At 30.5% G+C, this 21,551-nt stretch overlaps 1 protein-coding gene and 1 long non-coding RNA gene across 3 annotated transcripts; both read right to left on the reverse strand.

Moving 5' to 3' along the window:
* Positions 1–1,566: 1,566 nt before the first annotated feature.
* Positions 1,567–12,044, reverse strand: LOC148237373 (juvenile hormone esterase-like). Of its 2 annotated transcripts, XM_088181802.1 has the most exons (5): positions 11,943–12,044; positions 11,077–11,165; positions 7,379–7,521; positions 3,027–4,360; positions 1,567–1,810 (listed from the first exon to the last, which is right to left on the reverse strand). In XM_088181802.1, the coding sequence occupies exons 3-5, from the start codon at positions 7,511–7,513 to the stop codon at positions 1,657–1,659; spliced, it is 1,623 nt and encodes a 540-aa protein (XP_088037928.1). In that variant the 5' UTR covers positions 7,514–7,521; positions 11,077–11,165; positions 11,943–12,044; the 3' UTR covers positions 1,567–1,656. The 2 variants fall into 2 exon arrangements, with proteins under 2 accessions (XP_088037928.1, XP_088037926.1); XM_088181800.1 differs by lacking the exon at positions 11,077–11,165.
* Positions 12,045–16,724: 4,680 nt separating this feature from the next.
* LOC148237374 (uncharacterized) lies at positions 16,725–19,713 on the reverse strand. The gene is made up of 3 exons (XR_015808937.1): positions 19,172–19,713; positions 19,048–19,091; positions 16,725–18,810 (listed from the first exon to the last, which is right to left on the reverse strand). It is a non-coding gene; the product is annotated as an uncharacterized LOC148237374 (long non-coding RNA).
* Between the last annotated feature and the right edge of the window lie 1,838 nt (positions 19,714–21,551).

Consider the following 21,551-nt stretch of genomic DNA (forward strand, 5'->3'; position numbering starts at 1 on the left):
CTGATTTTTGAAGTAAATTACGTATTTAATATGATTGTACATTCAAACGTACTACATTTGTTTTGATCATTTCATTTGGGTATATATTATACATATATACTCGTATCTTACTTCCAGGGACAAAGCTGATGTTGTTTTTTGCTAATAATTGTAATTATTATTTCATATTGTATATCATTTAAAACTCGGAGAGGCCTGGAAAACTGGAAGACAGAGAACAGCCTTGTTGAAGAACCTAAAGAACCGGAAATCTATCATAATCTGCTACCTTAGCCTACCTATGCATTTGTAACTTACCCCAACTTTGGACTCAATGAATCTAATCTTTGTGGCAAAAAGTGAGTATTATTTATAGCACTTAAATACGAGCTAGTACTATAAATTAATGTTGAATATTTCTCATCAGAAATATTCTAATATCTACTCAAAAAACACACGTTACGTTATGTTAATTTTAACATTTATATTAATGTTAATTTTATTGCTGTGTTAACACATTAATGTTTATTTTATTGCCATTTTTATTTATACCTTATTTTTTTATACTTGCACATTGTTAAATAGTAACAAATAATGGATTAGTCTAGTACATAAAGAATGATTTAATTATAACGAGCATCTTAAAAATATGTATTTATTACTCCAATGCGCCTTCCACAGAAAAAAATATATTTACAGAACTATACGATATCAACTGCAAGTACCTGAATGGGAACAATAAATACTATCTATTATATAATAAGATGGTTAACAAATAATAGCTGTGATTTTAAGATATTGTCCAATACTCTCATTCCTTCATAAGGTACTTCAAGCAATACTTGGGAACGCAAGCGCTGGTAATTATAATAAGGTAGCACACATAAACGAATTTGTTCGAGAATCTTTGCTGTGATGTGAGAGTAGGTACTGTAGGCGTCGTTGGTTGTCAGTAATTCCTCAAGTGATTGCTGATCGTCAAGTGCTATCACATATTTTAGTTAATTAATGCGCAAACAATTCGTTTATTTGAACAATTATTTTATATAATGCTCATTTAAATTGTCCTCTAGCAAAATTAATTTATAAGTACAGTAGAACCTCGACTATCCACACGTCAATTATCCGAATTGGATCTGATGTATTAATAATTTTTATTAGAAAATTTTACAATTTTACCTTGTTTGTTCAAAATTATAATTTTTTTAGTTTTGTTAAATTTATTAATTTTTTATTTTTTTATAAATTTTATAATTTTTTTAAAAATTTGTATTTAATAATATTTGAATTGGATTTAATAATTTTATAAAAACGATGCATCGTTTGTAAAAAAAATATAATTTTTTTATTGTTTTTGTAAATTTATAAATTATCATAATTTTTTATATTTTTTTATAAATTATACAATTTTTTTAAGATATTGTTTATAAATATTTTTACTAGTAAATTAATGCGGATAATCGAGGTTATACCGTATGTCTTATTATTATGGTTAAATATTACCATATCTTAGTTTCTAATTGTCTGCAATATTCACATTCATTTAAAAAAATATAACATAAATATATATAATATAACAACAACAAAAAAGTGCAAAATCTTTTTTAATACTCATATCAAACGTTTTTACATAAAATATTACAAAATATGTATTTCAATTTTTGATCAATTCAATCACTACTTCGTCAACTCATCCCAAAACTGTATTCTTTCCTTCAGCGGATTAACTTCCATCCGAATAGTTTCGCCTATGTTAATACAGTTCAAAGTTCCTTCGTTAACTGGCTCCCAAACACATGGAAAAAGTTCAGAAGTTTCCGGGATGGGCACACTGAAAGGTTTAATCACGTTAGTAAATAATGTCATATATATTGTATATTCACTGCGTACGTATTGTTGTACATATAAAGTAAGTCAAATGAAATCCTTAAAAATAAGCGATTAACATGTAAGGCATCGCTCTATTGTTCTGTAAATTGTGGCCGACAAGTGGCAATAGCTTTAAATGGCCACTGCACTTGAAACAAGAACCAAAGTGACATTGATGAGTTTATTATGGTGATGCATATCTATCACTTCAACAAGTTTTGAAACAGTATCAGTTCTGTAGCAGACAGATCAGGCACACCACTGGAGATAAAAATTTGCGTTCACTACAAACAACTGTAAGTCAAGCAAAAAATGGCACCATACATCCTCGCCAAAGCCGAAGTAATTACACACACAATATCTTTGGGAAAGATGTTAAATCTCTTATGGATTGAACGAGGGGTAATTTAAATACTTTGGCATGACGTTGGACAGCAAACAGCGGTGGAAGGATCATATAAAAAAGAAAAAAGAACTTGAAATAAAATATAGAAAGTTATATTGGCTTATGGTAAGAAACCCCAAACTATCAATATACAATAAAATCAAGATTTACAATCAAATTCTGAAACCAGTTTGGGTTAACAATGCCAAGTTAGAATTATTAAAAAAATTCAAAATAAAGTGTTACGAAACATTGTGAATACTCCGTGGTATGTTTGCTATAGAGACATGAATCGAAGGCATTGCCAGTGCTATAAAACGTTTTGGTGCTAAACATGAAACGAGACTCCACAGCACGTCAACAACGAGGCACGAAATTCCTCAATGTGGACAATGAAAAGACGGCTGAAGAGGACAAAGCCCTTTGAACTGGTTTAGTTATCATTACTGAAACTCATTTACTATTAGTGATTGTGTAATGTATAACAGAAAACTTTTGGACGCCAATGGGTGAACATAGTGTTTAAAACATAAATTATTAAACATAGAGTAACATTAATTGTTAGTCATAAACAAGACCAGTTTCAGTGTAAAAAAAATATATCTCTCGTTAGGAATCAAAAATCATATACTATGTGTTTCATTACACATTCAACGGTTGCAATGATTAACAGAACATTTATTTCTAATTATCTAAGCACTTAACAACTTGTATTGAATGCTATGATATATGATAAAAGATATTTATGGTTTCATTCGACTCACCCTCGTATAACATATATAGAAATACTCACCCAGTTTTAGCAAAATTGGTCCACATCGTAGTCAAACGTTTAATAGTGATAATATCCGATTGTGATACTTTAATTTCTTCTTTGGGTGCATCGCTGCCTAGCAATTTCTGCAACTGTTCATAATTGGGTTTAAATATGTACCCCAATTCGTCAGCATGAGCGCTCTCTGTATAATTATAAGCCACCATACTCTTCAGTAAATTCAAGTTTCCTTGAAACGAAAACTGATAGTAATAAGCCGGACTGCACGCACGACTCATTATATTAACAGATTGAGCGGTTCCGAGGAAGAAGCTCGTGTCGGTCATGAAATTGATATATCCTTCTACGATGTGTTGATCGGGTGTAAAGTAGAAATTCTTGATTTTTTCAACAATTTCCGATTTGATTTGAGGATCGGCCTCTTTGAACTTTTCTGGCAAGAATGATTCAATATCAAACTTGAGTTCTTCAAATTTGGTAAAGCTGTTCCAATCATTGTCGCCTGTCATAATCTTTGTAAGAAATAGGGCACCTTCTTTCGAGTTGAAACCAATGATAAAGGGTACCTTGTTGTATTTTCCTGACATCATTAAATCTAATGGATTTACGTTTATAAGAGATTCAACGTTGGGAATGCTCTTTTCTATGACAGGGCAAAAGCAGTGCTTATCAGTCAGTTGGAACCCTTCCTTCAGTGCTTCAGATAGCTCCTCAGGTTTGATCGTTCTCAAATAATTTAAAATCTCTTCTTTATCAGTGCTTTTCAATCCCAGTTTTTCAGCTAGTGCGATTGCAGACGCTTCAGGATTGTTTTTCAAGCACCAATGATTCAAAGCACACCCAGATTGCATAATAGCTCTATTGAAAAGCCCAGTAGTCATGGGAGACATCATCAAAAGGTGAACCGAACCCGATCCAGCGCTCTCTCCAAACACGGTAACGTTATCTTTATCGCCACCGAATTTTTCAATATTATTCTGCACCCATTTTAGCGCCATGACCTGATCTTTCAGTCCAGCGTTACCGGGTACTTCCGGTGTGTTCAAACACAGAAAGCCTAACACGCCCAGTCGGTAATTCAATGTGACGACAACGACATTGTGTTGTACCAAATAGTCCGGTCCGTACATAACGCTGTCTCCGGATCCGGCTTGGAAAGCTCCTCCATGCACCCAAACCATCACTGGCAGTTTAACATTGTCGGGAATGTTTTCTGGTACGGACACGTTCAAATAAAGTGAATCTTCTTCGCCCAAGAAACGTCTGAAAATCATAGTGTCGAATTGAGCGTTTGGTGGACCCTGTTTGGTAGCATCGCGTACTCCGGACCATTTTTCAGCTGGCACTGGATCCTGAAAAAAAAGTTTCCATTAGTCATATAAATCGCTTTTAGGTAGAAATTCTTCAGTAATAAAAGTAAAATATTTATTACAATATTTGGAGTCAGAAATATCTCAGGAGCTGGAGATTTTGTTAAAAAAAGTAACAAGAGTGCAAGTTTTAAGTACAACAAATGTTAAAATAAAAAAATTATAATGGTGTATACTTAGTGATATGCACATGAACACGTTGGGTGCGTCGAACACAGCTCCCGTATCCATACAAATAGTATAGCCAAGCATTGAACATGGGAGCAGTGTTCATTTATATTGTATGTTGTATGTGACTCAAAATTCTTTAGCGTCACTAATATTCTTTATATTTAATCTCAGTGAGTTTAAAATACTTGAGTTTCAACTTAAACCATTTGTGGTTCGGTCGTTCTGATCATCTCTGCAAATTACTTGCATAAAGGCGCATCTACACATTACAAACATAATTTATACGGTAAACGTAAACTTTTAACTTATTTTGTAGACTTCATTGGTAAGAAAATAATTTTTTGAGGCTTAATTTTATTGTTTTAGTGTCTTTGTGATTTTTTGACTTTGGATGATATTTTAATATTGTGATGTCGGATTTATCAATTGAACCATTTTTCTATTTAAATTTGGAGGGATTAACTCATAATATTTACTATAAAAAAAAAACAGTTTGACTTAACAGTTGAAGCAAAAAAATGGATTTCTTCGGTAAAATAGAACACCGTGGGAAACTTTTGGATTAATCAGAAAGGTTTAAATATCTGTTTTCTTGAGAAGAAATACCCCATGAACTTGGGTTTTACCTCAAAACGACTGTTTCTAATCTGCCTTAGCGACCAATGGCAATTCATATTAATAAAAACTTGCCACCTTTCTGTAATTGGTCATCCCACAAAAAAAGTACAATATTTAAGAGTTTCTAATTTTCTATAACTTTTGTCATCTGTCGTTTTATATTGCTATTTTATATAGTATATTTAGTTCTATAGACTTGTCACTAGTACATTTATAGTTATTCACTTATATCACTTTTATGAGTTATTTTGTGGTCAATAAAATATTTTACGTTTTTTTATAAAATAAATGAAATATTTTATTTTTTTATTTTGAGTATTTTTATATAAAATAAAATAAATGTAATTTTTATTTTATTATAAAACAAATAACTGTTTATTAAACTTTGCACTTTTTGTAATATATATTGTATGTGTATGTGCTTTTATGTACAATTGAGCAAAACATAAAAAGTGAAATAAAATGTGTGTAGCGTGTAAGCCGGCCTATTAGTGCCATTGATATCATGATTTGACTTGTCAATGACAAAACTTTTCATCGCCCACCTTCGGAAAACTCTATTTATATCTCATTTACCTCACAGGCTCTTGTTTGTAAATTTATGTATTCTTGAAACTCGCGTAATTACTGTGACCAAAAGTGATTATTTAACAATAGTGCGATTACACAAAGGCTCTCGTTACGGCTAAAACTAAAGGATTCCCTCATAAATAACATGCAATGATTCTCCGGTGCTTTGAATGAATATTAGTTTGTTATGAAACGGTCATGGGAAACAATATATCACCAGAAGACAAATAGCACCGTAAGGCCGCAATATTCTGTTACAAACTTCTTTGACCTCAGAGATATGAATTAAACAAATGTCACTTTCTAAAGGCGTATACTTATTTCGTTTTTCTATGAAGCGAGTGCAACGATTGGCTGGATGATCGCTGCATGATTGTGATTGGTCAGCAAGCTATGCAGCCCTGGATACTTAAGCCTGGACTCCGATGAGAAGAATGCAGTCACCTGGCAGACTTCAGCCGACACCCGACTAGCAGACGCCTGCCCGCCCGCGGACAACATACTGTCATGGGAGCTCACATCCTGAGAGGGACTCCACCATACAAGCACCGTAGAAGAGAGGGATCAATCTCCGTTATACTGTCGCTGCCACGCCACCTACAAGACCTCTGAGGATCTTCCACTGACAACATTCCTGTGCCAGCTTCTCCACTACTGTTCGGAGAAAACATCTCGCAATATGTAATATAATCTAATAAAATGCTCACTAGTTTCCACCTGCGTCTTACTGGCTGTGAAGTCACACCTCCTCAGGGTTAAAATCCCGAAACATTTAATAATAAATTATAAACGTAGAAATGCCCACACATTTTTTAAATTACACTAAAATATTTATGTAGCTTTTGCAATTTTAAAATTTTAAATTTTATAATTAGACAATACTTGCTTGTATATGCTCAAGTCACCGGAAATGAGTCAAACATAAACAAATCTTAAATTATTTTATAATTTTTGTAACTTTTTTATGTATTAAAAATTTGCAAAATTCGTTAGCCCCTCGTGAATGTCTCAATAATTTGTACGCTGTAAACGTGTAAATAGTTAAATCGCTGAAAACATCTTTGTGTCTGGTAAGCTCCTTGAGAAGCCGGATGACTTTCATAAGGGAGCATTCGCAAATGCTGATGAGATGGTGTTGACAATCTGTCAATGCTAGCAATTTCAAGTTGTTGGCTTTAGTGTCCTAGAAAGTCGCGATTGCATCCTTTATCCTAGCCGCAGCGATTAAGAATAAGGGATGCAATCGCGACTTTCTAGGACACCATAGCCAACAGTTGAAATTGCTAGCATTGACGGATTGTCGACACCACCCCTCGGTAACTTCAAAAATGCTTCAATGGATACACGCTAATGCAAATACAGCTACAATTAATACTCCTTGTAGATATTTGAGAAATTTCCTCCAAATCCTCTCTAATAACACAGAATACTTTGCTTCGATGAGGTTTCAGACAACAGTCATATTCAATGATTCTAAGAGGAAACTGGGATTCTACATTTATACTAAACTAAATTATCGATGATTATATAATTGAATAAAAATATGATGTTTAGTTCAAAATCGACTCGAGTGAGAATAATATTATTGTTTTATCATTACAAGATCAAGTGATATAATAATCTAATGACGATTGTTCTTACCTTGAATCTCAAATTGCCTATTGGTGGTTTAGCGTATGGTATTCCAAAATAACTGTTAAATCTGAATCCACTATCAGCTGTGGAAGTAAAACCCAGCAGCTCACCTTGTTCAATAGCAACCTTTAGTCCAGGCATTGTAATTTCTGCAACAAAGAATACACAGTTCAGATTATATAAGTCATTGCTTTAGCTCAAGGATACCGTTTATCTAGTTGTTCAACAATCAAAAGTCATTGTCACTCAAATAGAGCTCAATTGAGTGATGCAATAGCACCGTGAATAAAAATATGTTACTATTGTTGTTTTATCATTATATTATTAAATTTACTTCATGGTTATTTTTAGTGATCAAGTGCTTTAATTAATGTATTCATTGTTTTTAATGTTTTTAATGCTCACTGCAACACATTTTTCTATAAGCAAGGTTGCAATATTTATAATTATATGTATGATTTTAAATACAATAACAATGCAAAATGTCGATAGAAATTAAAAATAAAATCATTGATCAATTCGGACAACTTAAAAGTGTCCTTCGTAATTGTCTGCCTATAATACAACAACTCATAATGAATTATTCCCTTCATATGCAACGCATTATCTTATTGAATCACTAATAGTGTTCTTAGGGGTTGATTGGCATTTAACCACTGCCTTTTATATTGTGTGTTAAAGTAAACCATTGAAATCAAAAATAATATTCCATTACTAAATATAATATAGTTAGCATCATTGATACGACTACTGTTAACAAACACCGAAATAATGGTGAAATCATCGTTAATTTATAAAAAGTTATACATTTTTGCAAATGTAAGAAAAAAAAACTGAAAGACTAATGGGACAAGTTATTCTAAACTAAAATGACACAAGGCGTTGAGAAAATTAGTAGCAGACTTAACAAGATGTAATTTTTTTAACTCAGCGGCAACGTAAGATCTTCCGTACTCCCACCATACAATAATCCGACCTTGACGGTGACAATGGCACTAAATCAGAAGTTCTTAATCTGTGGAATATGTACACAAGTCACAAAATTCTGGAATACACGGAGACGAGAACTTTAAGTTTTGTTGTATCTAAATTGGCCTAACTCTCAATTATATTCTCACATTTAAATGAACTGAACATTTCAATTTAAGGATCAAAACTTACTATTTACTACAAGTAAAAAGAGTGCGTCTTTCATGCAAAAATTAGAATGTTAAAAGAGAAGTATACTGAACTTTAGATGGAGTATTTTAATGATTATTTTACTCAAAACAAATTCAATAATGACATGTGAATTTGAGATCCTTTATGGATGATGCTGATATGCAAAATAATGACTTAAAAGAGTTGCATAGCAAATCCTTACTCGTTTTTTTCAAAGAACGCTCTTTTTGTGACAACCTATCATCATTCGAAACAAACACTCAAGAATTTGAAGAGCAATTAAAGATACAATAACTATGCAGACTTACAAAAATCATTAGCATTAATTACCGTAACAAAAATTACTAAATAATATATTTATGATCTACAAGACCAAATAGTATTGTTACTCGTATCCTTTGTCGACGTTCGATAAGCAACCGCAATGGTTTCGCCTATAAATGACCACCCGGAAGACATACTCGTGATTTATTAGAGGTTATATATTAATAGGCTAGGGTAAAAATTTATTAGGATCCAGGGTGTGACCAAATATTTTAAGAACCTCCGCACTAGACCCATGTTTTTAGTTAAGGTTAGTAGATCATACAATTTAAAATCCAGACTTCAGTTAAAATAAAATCCTCTGGAAAAAATATGAATTATCTAGTCTGAAAAAAGATCTTCCAAATCCGCAACAGTTTTACATATTACCATCACAATTAAAAAGGTTTGTCATTTTGAGATTTGTATATAAAACAAGTAAAAATCAATAGATAGGGTTTGTAACAGTCTATGTTATCAGAAATTTCATGTTGTCATTATTAGTAGGAGCATGTATAGTGCCACTCCTTATATGTATATAGCACCATTCGATATTGCATTTTTTTAATCTGAAAAATGATTAATGCTATCTTCGGCATGATCGTCATTTATGATTTACATGCAGTATTTTTATGTCGAACGAGAAATGCATTCTCTTACCATTGTTTAGATCAAAATTGATGTTTTTAATTCAACTATATACCTGCTGCATAGCAACAGTTAGTTATTTATTATTGTTTGGCATGACAAGGAAGAAATAAATTAAATTGAATGCTTTATTATCAATTGTTTCATATATTATTAATTTAAATTGTGATATTAATCAATACGAGATAAAATCAGTGAGTAAATTTCCATATAAGTCTCTTCCATATTTAAGCATTAACGAGTCCCCCAGTATCCCTTTAACGCATTTTTTCAGAAGGTACCTAAGCTTTTGCTTACATCTCTCATCCTTAGGCATGACTAAAATCTATGATCTCTGGTGACGTTTTGTTCTATTTTCTCGACTTCTGAATATTATGTAGTCAGCATCGTCGGCTGTTTCTCCCAATGATGACACTCGGGGTTCACCTCTCTACCTATCTTTCTGAGAGTGTTAGTTTAGCTCACCGTGGCCTTCAGATTATTGATGAGCCAACCTTTGAATGCCTGCCTCACTGCCAGAGTGGCATCTTTTGACACCGTGTGATACGCTTAGATAATTTTCAGAACGGTCCTCTGTACTTTAGCCAAACTTCTTTCCACCTTCATTGAGTCTCCCCACACAAGGCCTAAATAGAAATGGGTGGAGTGGACCACTTCATTGTAAATATTTTTCTCTCTAAGCTGCCTTTTATGCGTGTTCCGCAAAAACAAAGCTCATCATCGAGCTGGACCTTACTAATGTCAAAAACAGCACCTCGAAGCCGTCGATAACAAGCTTGTGTCTTTGATACTTATCCGTCCTTCAGAGAACTATGGTTCTCATTTACAAATAGCATATGTAATGCTTACTAAACTTTATGTTTTCAGTGCCGGAACTTATGCCAGAAAAATATTAAAAAATTGAAAATGGTGTACTCATTGAGAGACACCACCATATTGCAACAGCTACTTCTACTTTTTTCTCCTGCGCTACATGACACCTGAATATTGCTGCCATCATAGTATTTAAAAATGAACGTTGCTATTTAAATTTATAACTTACTGACTTTCCCTAATACTAAAATGACCAGACGTCCCGGATTTGAGTTATTCGTCCCGTATTGAACATCGTCATAGAAAGTGTCGCGCATTTGGATATGTAACCTTTTCAACGTGTTCGCAGGAACAAAATTGTAGGCCCCTCTTACTTATGTATAGATGGCATGGTGCTATGAATAACATGCAGTTTGTTTTTCCTCATGCGTTTTTTGTCTCACACTGGCAGTTTGCACAGCTCAGCATTGCGCAAGAAATGATTGTTTAATTTATGTGAAGAATTTTATAATAATATTGCAAATAATAAATATTCATTAAGAAATCACTTCAGCGGAAAAATATTTAATTATTTATACATATATAGTAGAATATTCTTATTGTAATTATATGCTCATTATTTTAATTGTTTATATACATATATATGTTTTTTATATTTCTGTTTTTTTTTTCTTTGAAAATAAGTGTTTTTATTTTTTATTTTGAGCAAGTATTTTTTAATGATTTTTAGATATTTTATAAACTCATGTGGTAAACAAACAAAAATTTCTGGGGTTCACCTTTTTTTAGCTCCCACCAGCGTCCCGCATTCCAATTTAATCCATTGTAATCTGACAGGCATAAGTCCAGTGGGGTAAATCTGTACCAACTGGATAAGTCAATAAGACATAAGTATTAACCACTAGACTGAAGGTCTGGGAATCTGTGATATCTATATTATGATTTATAGATTATTATGTTTAATACAAATTATAATTAATAGATGTCATTGCAGCTGGGGTCGTTTTTAATAGTAGCGTATTTTTTTATAAATAAAAATTCGAGTACCGCTGCTGGAACTTGAACCCGCAACCTTGGAGTTACTAATCTGACACGTTACAGACTGCACTATTTCATCTGGTCACTTTAACTAATACATAAGTAATCGCAAGGCACATGTGATTTAGTACAGTTGTACTACATTACAAACGTATGCAAATTGAATATGTTTTCTTGAAAATCTATTAATTTTCTATCGAGTCTTCATCCAAGCAGACTATATATTTTTTAATTTAAGACCTCAAAAAGAGGACAGAATGGTGACACTAGTTTAGTTTATTCTTAATCAAAAACACTTTTCTCAACGCATTTTATAAAAACAAACGTCTATAATTAAAGTTTATAAGGAAGTGAAATTTAAAATTAACTTTCACTACATTGTTACCTACAAAAATCATTTAATACAAATAATAGTCTATTGTATAACAAAAAAATATTGCATGAGTTGCAAAATAACTGCTATTATAATCGAAATCAAGGCGTTTCGCATTCATCAATGTCCAATGTATCACAAAAGACTATTTTTTATTACAATCTCATAAATGATATTATATTAATATGTTCAAGTTAAATAATACATATAATAGTTATAAATGACTTCGCTTACTCAAACTAAACGTTCCGAGTGATAACAAGCTACGGCAATGCCCAAAGTCAAGAGCAAACTGTCGGGCGTCTCACGAGTTTCTATCGTGTCAATTTGACACTCAGGGTGACCAACCTATCTGACAACATTTATGGGACACATTAATATTTATTTAATTATATATGTTATAAAATGATTTTTACAACTATATTTATATATTATAATTAAATTGTTAAAAACATATATTTAACACATATTATAAAATAAATATGTATCCTTTTATTCATTTACCGATGATACAAGTTTCTTGGATAACAAATAGTGTAGTGGTTTTCCTTTACTTTCTGCATCGGATTTGTTTATAGGAGGTGGGAGGGAAATATTTACTACAATATTAAAATTTCATATACTTATGAGTAGTGTGACTTTGTCAGTCAGTGCAACGAGAAATCAATATATAGAGTGATCCAGAGATTCCTATGTTGGCAGCACTGTAAATCAGATAGCTGTCAATAATCATGCATTCTCAAAGTGTCAAATGTTAGTTTGCAGCAACATATTTACGATATGAATCGCTTGACCACCGCTCAACGCGTTAAAATTGTTCAATTGCTCTACACAAATAACAATTATGTACGAACTGTCTATCGAAATTCACGGAAAGATGATAGTCAATTTCGTTGCCTATGCATCATCGTGGCACCCGCTTAACCAAGAATATTGCTGTTGTGAGTGAAAATGTGGTCGAAGACCTGGATTTGTCGATTCGTCGGCGTTCGCAGCATTTGGGCTTTTCTTATGAATTCCTTTGGCGCATTTTGCATCTGTACACCTACCATCTGAACGTCTTCGAGAATCACGATCGCGTCCTCTTTTGATGGCCGTTGGACGTAGGATGTCTGCGCTTGCAGACTCGCCTATGGCTTTCGCCATCCGGCATCTTAATACGCTGGCATTGCACATTGACATGTTTAATGTCAGCTACAAGAAGCTGGTCCGGTTCGTATCATTTAATTTTGATATTTAATGATTTTTTTGCTTGTTTCTTTATATGTATTATTTTTGTGTACTATTTAAAAAAACCTACCTTACTTATATATATATGTATATGCATCTATACAGAAAATTAGTTCAGTGTTTCTATTTTGCAAGTAGGGATATTTACTGCGTTGAGTTTAGGGTACCTTTTTAACGAAGTGGAGAATACTTTTTGAAGTGTTTGCATTAACATCACTAGTCAATGCAAACCTAGTATGGTCAGGGCCGGCCCTAGGTTATTTGGCGCCCCAGGCAAAAACTAAATTTGCGCCCCTCTCCCCTCCCCTATTATTACTTGATGAGCGCAAAAATATAATTCAAATTAAAGTATTAATATATTATATTTGGCACCATGCTCTTTTTTGCGATTGTGTGTATTTAAGAATTTATAATTTATTTTTTGTTGTTATTTTTTACGTGTGAAATAATTTAAAGAGTACACAGTTGTGTATAAAAAAACTAATATCAGAATATATTCTTTAACAATATTGTTTGATAATTTTAAGTGAATATTGCGCCTTTATTTGGTATCACGGCGCCCCACAAGATCTAGCGCCCCAGGCGATCGCCTGTACTGCCTGCCCCTCGGGCCGGCCCTGAGTATGGTGATAGTGTTCTTATCTACTAAAACCACCGCCTCAGCTGCGACTGACCCTGGTATCCGTTTTAACTCATTTATTCAGAAAGCAACTAAACTTACGCCTCTGACCCTTAAGGACAATCCTAAAATTCCTTTATCCCAATGCTGATGATCATTTGCATTCTTTATCGTTATTAGGAACGATGCAAATGTCACCAAACTGAGCATGCTCTGTAATTAAATGTATATTATTATTATTATTTATAAAATTAGCGATGAAATTTTATTGAACACTAAACTAATACGATATTATGACTAGTTAGCAATTATAGATAAGCGGAGCTGATAAAGAATGATTTATTTGCGATAAATTAAATTAGGTGTTTACTTTGTGATATCGTTTAGCTGACTTTATTTACTTGAAACAAGAACAGATCTAAAGAAAGAAATGCGGCTATAAAAGATTATAAATCATTAATTATTTTTATTTTCAGTAGTATTAATAATGTTGCCTGCATAAGTTTTTTATAATATAATTTTATAATATAATAATTATATGTCTGCCAAGCAAAACGGCACGGTTTAAGTACATAATGGTTTATAGGCTAAACTTTAAATTATAATTAAAATAGTTTTGTTCCAATAAAAATAGTACGTCTGGTCAGCCTTGATATTGTAGAACGAAGTGATATAATTGTCTATAATTAAAACCTAACAGACATGTATTATTACTGTCAGTTCAATGCAACTACCATCACAATAAATATCTGCCTTCACATACATTTAAAAATCATCTGGGGTAGTAAAATATATTGTAGACAATTTTTTTGCTATATTTATTTTATTTTGGTTTTGAAAGGCTATTTAAAATTATTGTAATTTAATTTTCAGATTGCATAACCCACATGTAGTTACACAATGTAACAGAGATACAATCGCAATCTGCATTAGCTCAGTGTATCTATATTATATTATATCTCTAACGCCAGTACATGATATTTATTTTTATACTAAACTGTCCCATAAAATATCAATAAATGGTCACTTAATATATTTTTCTTCTTTATCCTCATTCTAAAAAACTCGTAAATTACATTCTTAAATATCTAAAGATAAATATCACTGGGTTTGCCTTGAACTGGCATCAATGTTTGTTTTCTTATTTCTTTCCCATTCTAGAAACTATTATATTATTTATACCTTTACAGGTTATATTTTATAGTTTCAATTCATGGAATTCTTTGATTATCAAAAACTTGTGATACGTTAGATAAGAGTTTGTCAGCGATACCTGATAAGAACTAAATTACTTTAATCTAATTGTTTATTTTATATAGTATTGATAAAAATGTGTATGTTTTTTTTCATATATTTTTAAAATCGTAGTTATCCTGGTGCTTTATATAATATATGATAAATAAAAATATTTTTTTATAAATAAAAAAACTGTAATGAGAAACTCTGTAAATGTTCTAATGATATAAATTCTTAAAAATTTAACAATGTATAATATAAATAATTGATTACCTTTTAGTACAATCAATTGTTTGATTTTCTTAATATAATTCAAATAATGTTTGCATTTGCATAGTTATTCTTATAACAAACATACATTCCTATTCTTAAGAATATACTATTTAATCAGTTAAAGCAAGCAATAGCGTGTAAACAACTTTTGTCGTATCGTACCAAAGCTTAGGAAATGTTTAATAATTTGTCTACGAAGTCAACTTTATCCTCTTGCGGATTCAAAATAGCTATCAATGTTTAAACACTTCAATATGCTAGCTTGTATCGGTTCCAAAGTAGTGTGATGACCTTATCAAGTTTTAAATTGCTGTAAATTTCTTAATGACTTATATTAATTTGTTTCTGTGTAAATTTGCATGATTTCTTTACTATCTGTATATATGAATATATACAGAAATGTTGAATAAATTTGGATCCGGGTCTTTTAGAATGTAAATTATACATTTTCTTTTTAATAACAGCATTTCAAAGGTCTGCGTTATATTAAACGCAGACAAATAAAAACAACCAATCAATTCAAATTCTCATATTCTACAAGTTCCTCCATATCTAATATTGTTATAATTCTGAGTGAAAAAATTATAAAAAATAAATAAAACCAATGTTAGTATTATCTGTGTTTCAATTTTGGAACATGGATAATTTTGTGAGTAAAAAAAATACTGATGGAAAAATTAAATATAGTACTACACATAACGAATCTAGAACAGTAATGAATTATAATAAATATTGTCAACATATAAAAAATGTATTATAAAGATAGCTAAGCTTACTTGTCGGATGACATTTCTTGTTGAACGTAAATTATACTTATAAAAAAACGCTGCTCGCTCCGGCAGCTTCAAACCTGAAAAATACTGCACCAGACGCTCTCTACGTTTACTAGTTGTCAATTGATGCAATCTCAAATAACATTGGATAGTGCATATTGGAGTGGGGATAATTAAACAAAATGTTCCAATATTTTAACACCGAGCAAAAATGGGTTAATATTAATTTGTTGTCGTGTAAATTTAAATGATTTCTTTACTATCTATGTATATACACAAAAATGTAGAGCAAATTTGCATTTGAGTCTTTTAGAATCCAAATTATACATTTTCTTTTTAAGAACAGCGTTTCAAAGGTCTGCGTTATATTAAACGCAGACAAATAAAAACAACCACTCATATTTATTGTATCATTGTGTCACTGATTATTATTACAATTATTTTTTACTTTTTACAGTAAAATAAGTCCAATTTTTAGATATTGATATTAAAAGAAAACATATCAAAAACTTAAATTCGAATAAAAAATATGAAAAAATATAAGCGTAGACTTGATATATTTAGACATTGGCAAATTATCATTTATTTTTATAAATTACAACAACAGTACAATATTTATTGTAGGAATAGAATATTGATAATTAAATATGGTATTTTCATGTTTAATATACCTAATTTTTTTGTAATAAAACTGTAGGTAAAATAATATGACATGACTCAAAAGTAATTGGTAGGTAAAGGCATTTGAACAATTTCCTTAATTGAAAAGACCTTATTTTATTATAAATAACTAACGACATTTCCATGATGGGAATGCATGACATAACCTCAAATGTTCTTATCATATATTTTTAGATTCGTTAAATCATCATATTAGATCCGTTCTGTAACTGTTTTTTACCAATAACTCTAAATATTGAACTTATATAATAAGTTATGCTATTTTCAAAACAATAGTTATTTTAATTATGATTTTGAAGCCTAAATAAGCTTTTCCAATTGTCTAAGCTTCTATGAAAAAGCATATAAAATGGTTGACACTTACCCAGAAAGAGCGAGAGACAGAGAGCTCAACAATGTCTCGACGGCCTATAATATACCTTTTTATTAACCTGGATTTTTCTGCATTCGACACTGTTCCTCAATACTAACACCTGATTTACGTATGTATACTGATATACACAAAAACTTGTCTAATAATAGATTAACCAAATGTTTACTGGACATCGTTAAGATGTGTTGCAAAAATAAAAGACATTGCTCGTCTAGAAATGTTGTTCACATACTGTACGATTAACCTCAAGCATCTAGCTTCACATAATCTTTCCATTGAATAAGAAGAACATGAATGAATTTCTTAGTCGAGAGCTAATTTAAAGGGTGTTCACGACAATATGTTAAAAGTAAGGACTTGCAACAACGATATCATTTTTTCCATGTAGAAATGAAATTGTTATCGAAAAGATGGTTCTTTTGTTCTTTTTAAACTGAGATAAGAAATAAAGCAGTTACTACATGGGCGAAATGAAGTCTTTATTGACTGAGGAATGGATATCTAAACGAGATATACGAGAAACATATTTAGCCTTCTTAACACACTTAATATTTCTATTTTTCACTAATATTTTTATAATTATTTAATTCTTAGTTTATGGTACGTACGTATTTGGGATAGTTACGCACAATAAAATGGTAAAGAAATTGTAATTCAATAAAAATATCTTCTTATATATAATTGTTCTAAGCCGCCGTCGTCGCTTCCGGACGCGCATAACTTTCAATGAAACATTCTCCGTTCAATTCTATACTCTGTAAATCGTATCGCTTTGTATTAACAGTGTGTAACAATACACGTAAACAAAGGAATTATAATAATAAATAATAATAAAAATTAAAATTGAATTTGTTCCGATTGATTTTCGAGCCGCCGGCAATGCGTTCTGTTGTTTCGACCAATCAAAAATAAGCATTCAAATATTCAAATAGCGTCGACCAATGAAAAATAAGCATTCAAATTCAAATAGATAGTACCGTGACAACACTTTTAAATAATTATTATTTAATAATAAAATTTTGCTACGCGACAATAATTTTCAATAATTCGTCATTTGACTGAATAAAAATGAAATATATACATAATGTGTTGAGGATTAGAAGAATACATTGATTAAACTAGATAAACAATCATAAAATAATCTTCGTAATGAAATTTTCAAATTTTGAATTCCCGGCGACGGGCTCCGAGGCCTAAAAATGAGTTTTTGCTTTTATAAATAATCGGATTGCAAATTAACTAGGTGTGTTATAACTATGAAAATTAAATATATACATAATGTGTTTAGGATAAGAAGAATACATTGATTAAATTAGATAAACAATCATAAAACAATCTTTGTAATGAAATCTTCAAATTTTGAAATCCCGTCGCCGGGCTCCGAGGCCGGAAAGTGAGTTTTTCTTTTATATTACATAAACATTATCATTGCTTTCCGATTTAATACACATATACGTTAGATTTTAAGAATTTTAAATTAACCAGTTATGTTTTAAACATGAATGTGTAATATATCCTTAATATGTGAGGATTGAAAGTTAATGTCGATCAAATCGGCGCTGTCGGACAGCTTATAAATGTGTAGTTTCTTGGATGTTATCTAATAAACGACATTTTACAATGATTATAAATATGTGATTGCATACCTGGAATAATCGATAGCCAAAATATCTAAGAGTGGGTTATTTTTAATTCCGATGTGGCAAAATATGTACAATTTTTGTTCTGTGCCATCATTCCTCTTTCTGAATAGCCAAATTTAAGATATTCAGTTACATCAAACTTATGTAGTATGTTCTTTATAAAAAGATAATACTTGCTGACAGTGACTTCAACATTAGAAGATTAACTCTTTGTTTATATATACCAATTCTACGTTGTAGCCATATAGGTCATCAAATTGTTCCATCATTGCTTCTGAAAAATAATTAAAAAACAATAAGACTCCTATCAAGAGTAAACATTGAACACATTATTACTACTAATATAATCCATGAATTAAATTTAAACGACAACCAAAGAACACAATTGATGGATGTACTGTAGAGGATTAAACATGTAGATTTTCATCTTCTACAAAATTGTCACAATATGTCATATATTTTTTATTATTACTAGCATTGTAATATGTTTAATTAACTTCGGTATGTATACCTTTAATTGCCAAATCACCGCTGTTTGTCTTTTAATATTAGATCCTGGAAAGTCAATAGTAATTTTGTTAGAATAACCGTGTTATATTATTCATTTATAACTAAACACTTACTGGCACACCCACAATTTATAGTTTTGTCTATAATTTCAAATGCTCCATCACTTGAATCATCTTCAATTGTCACTTTTTAACAAAAGTGCCGCGATTATAACATATTACGCAGCCGGCACAGCGAGCGCTTGCCAGATGTGACAGAACTGTCAAAGCAAATTTGGGAAGTCCCGCGCTTGAGAACGAACTAAATTGATTTTAACGAGCGAAATTGATTTTAACGATTTAAATTGTAAAACATTTATTAAAATATGTATAAAAATCATCAAATACTAAAAAAAATGTTTTTTAAAATATTTTTTTAGTTTATAGATTTAAAATATAATAAAAATAATGTGGATATGTATTAGCTTCTCTATACAGAAAAAATATGTACCAAAATTTTGGCGAACGTTGGCAATTTAAAGTTTTAGTTTTTAGAGAATTTTTAAGACTTTGCTTTAAAAAATATTTTCAACAAAAAGGGGCAAAGTTTAAAAATAAGTACTATTCATTACCAACCAACTACTAAGCGCACAGTATTGCAAAAATCCCTCTTACTGACGCCTTTAAAAGTAAACTACACAAAAATGTATAACACTAATTTAAATATTTTTAAAATTAAAAGTTTCAGAATAAAATTTCAAGATTTATTCAAAATATTTTTTTAAACATTAAAAATCTTTTTTATTTTATTATGGATTTTAAATAATAATAATTTATTATAGATTTTAAATATCTTTAGTTTATTATTAATTTTAAATACAGTGAAAACTTTTTACACTCATTAATTATTAAAATATATAATGCTGCGCAGAAAAACATTTACTTTAAAAAAGATGTAAATCAAAATATTTTTTGATCAAAAAAGACAAAGGTTTCAAAATTTTTAATATTTTTAAAGCGCACTTTTGGTCTAAAGTAACAGATTAGATGCTTGATATTTTTAGTTTATTGTTTCTTTCTAATTATTAAATGTAATTAAAAACTGACTTTTATATTTACACATAAAACATAGAAATATTTTTTTTTATTATAAAGTAACTTATGGTGTCACCAAAAAACTTTTTTGTTACGAAAATTTAAATTTATGATAAAATTGTGTTATGCAGCGTTAAAACTGACACTCAAACACCTAAAATACGCTAAAACACAATCAATGACTTATAATCACTCACATTGCACTAACTATATATGGTCGATTGTGTTGTTGCGTTAGTAACGTGTAACAAAATATTTTTTCATATCAGTAATATTTTTGAGCGGATGTGTTACCGATGCTATTTATTATTATTATTTATTAAACTGTAAACCTACTTTTAAATGATACAAAATGTTACGTTTTAATATTATTTTTTATGTTGAAAACATTTTGATATTTTTTGTTTTATTAATATTTAGTAAAGTTACAAACCTATTTTAAAAAATAATACAATGATATTTTTTTGTACCGAATACCGAAATAACGAAATTCCCAGTTAAACGAATCTTTAATTTGTCCCCGAAAAGCTTTCATACAAAATGTTTTCATTGTAATGAAGACTAATCTCAGTATAACAAAATATTTTGCTCCGAATTTAAGAATGACGTTATAACTTGACAAAATATTTCTAAGAATTCAGTTCATCATTGACTTGGGGTGTGCCAGATGTGTTCAAAAGCGACATTACAGGTGTTTCGTTGACCCTCAAACTTTTTTAGAAAACATTTTTTTCACAAATTTTATTGTGTTTCATACATTTTCCTTAAACAAGGAAAAAAACGATCTGTCAACCTTATAAGAGGTTATTTTGATGCTGTAGTAATATAGTAATTAAAAATAAAATAAAAATATATCATCTTCCTTACATTCAATATAACGAATTTTCAGTACACCAAAATTTATTCATTGGTTCCGTGAGTTTCGCTGTATTGAAATTTCATAGTACAATTTAAAATTTATTTTTATATAATAAAAGTTTTAAACCTATTCATAAATGATATACAATATTTAGATTTATCATTAAATATCTAAGTTTCAATATAATGATAAAATCTAACGTTGTAAATCTAATAAATAATATAAAATGTTTTCTTCTAGAAATATTTAGTCAAGTTGTAAACCTATTTTCAAATGAATTGAAAATTTCAAGTAGTTTTTTATAGATTGAACTATTTTGTCTATCATTGAAAATTCTAAATAGTAATGTCCAATTTGAACCATTAAATTTTAAAAAATATTTAAAAAAATCAGAACGAAGCAAAAATTATATTTAAAACCCAAAAAGTTGAGGGTCCGGTATTCGCACACTCGCTAGCTATCGGTACCTCACGATAGTGAGGTACCGACAGCTAGTAATTATTGATTGCTTCTGACACTTCTAAAAAGTCATATTAAATATTTAAGAGCGTTAGCTCAAAACTTTAATCATTA

The sequence above is a fragment of the Plectrocnemia conspersa genome, unplaced genomic scaffold, assembly GCF_051122295.1.
Source record: "Plectrocnemia conspersa isolate PC_06_02 unplaced genomic scaffold, ASM5112229v1 ptg000002l, whole genome shotgun sequence".
Lineage (NCBI taxonomy): Eukaryota > Metazoa > Arthropoda > Insecta > Trichoptera > Polycentropodidae > Plectrocnemia > Plectrocnemia conspersa.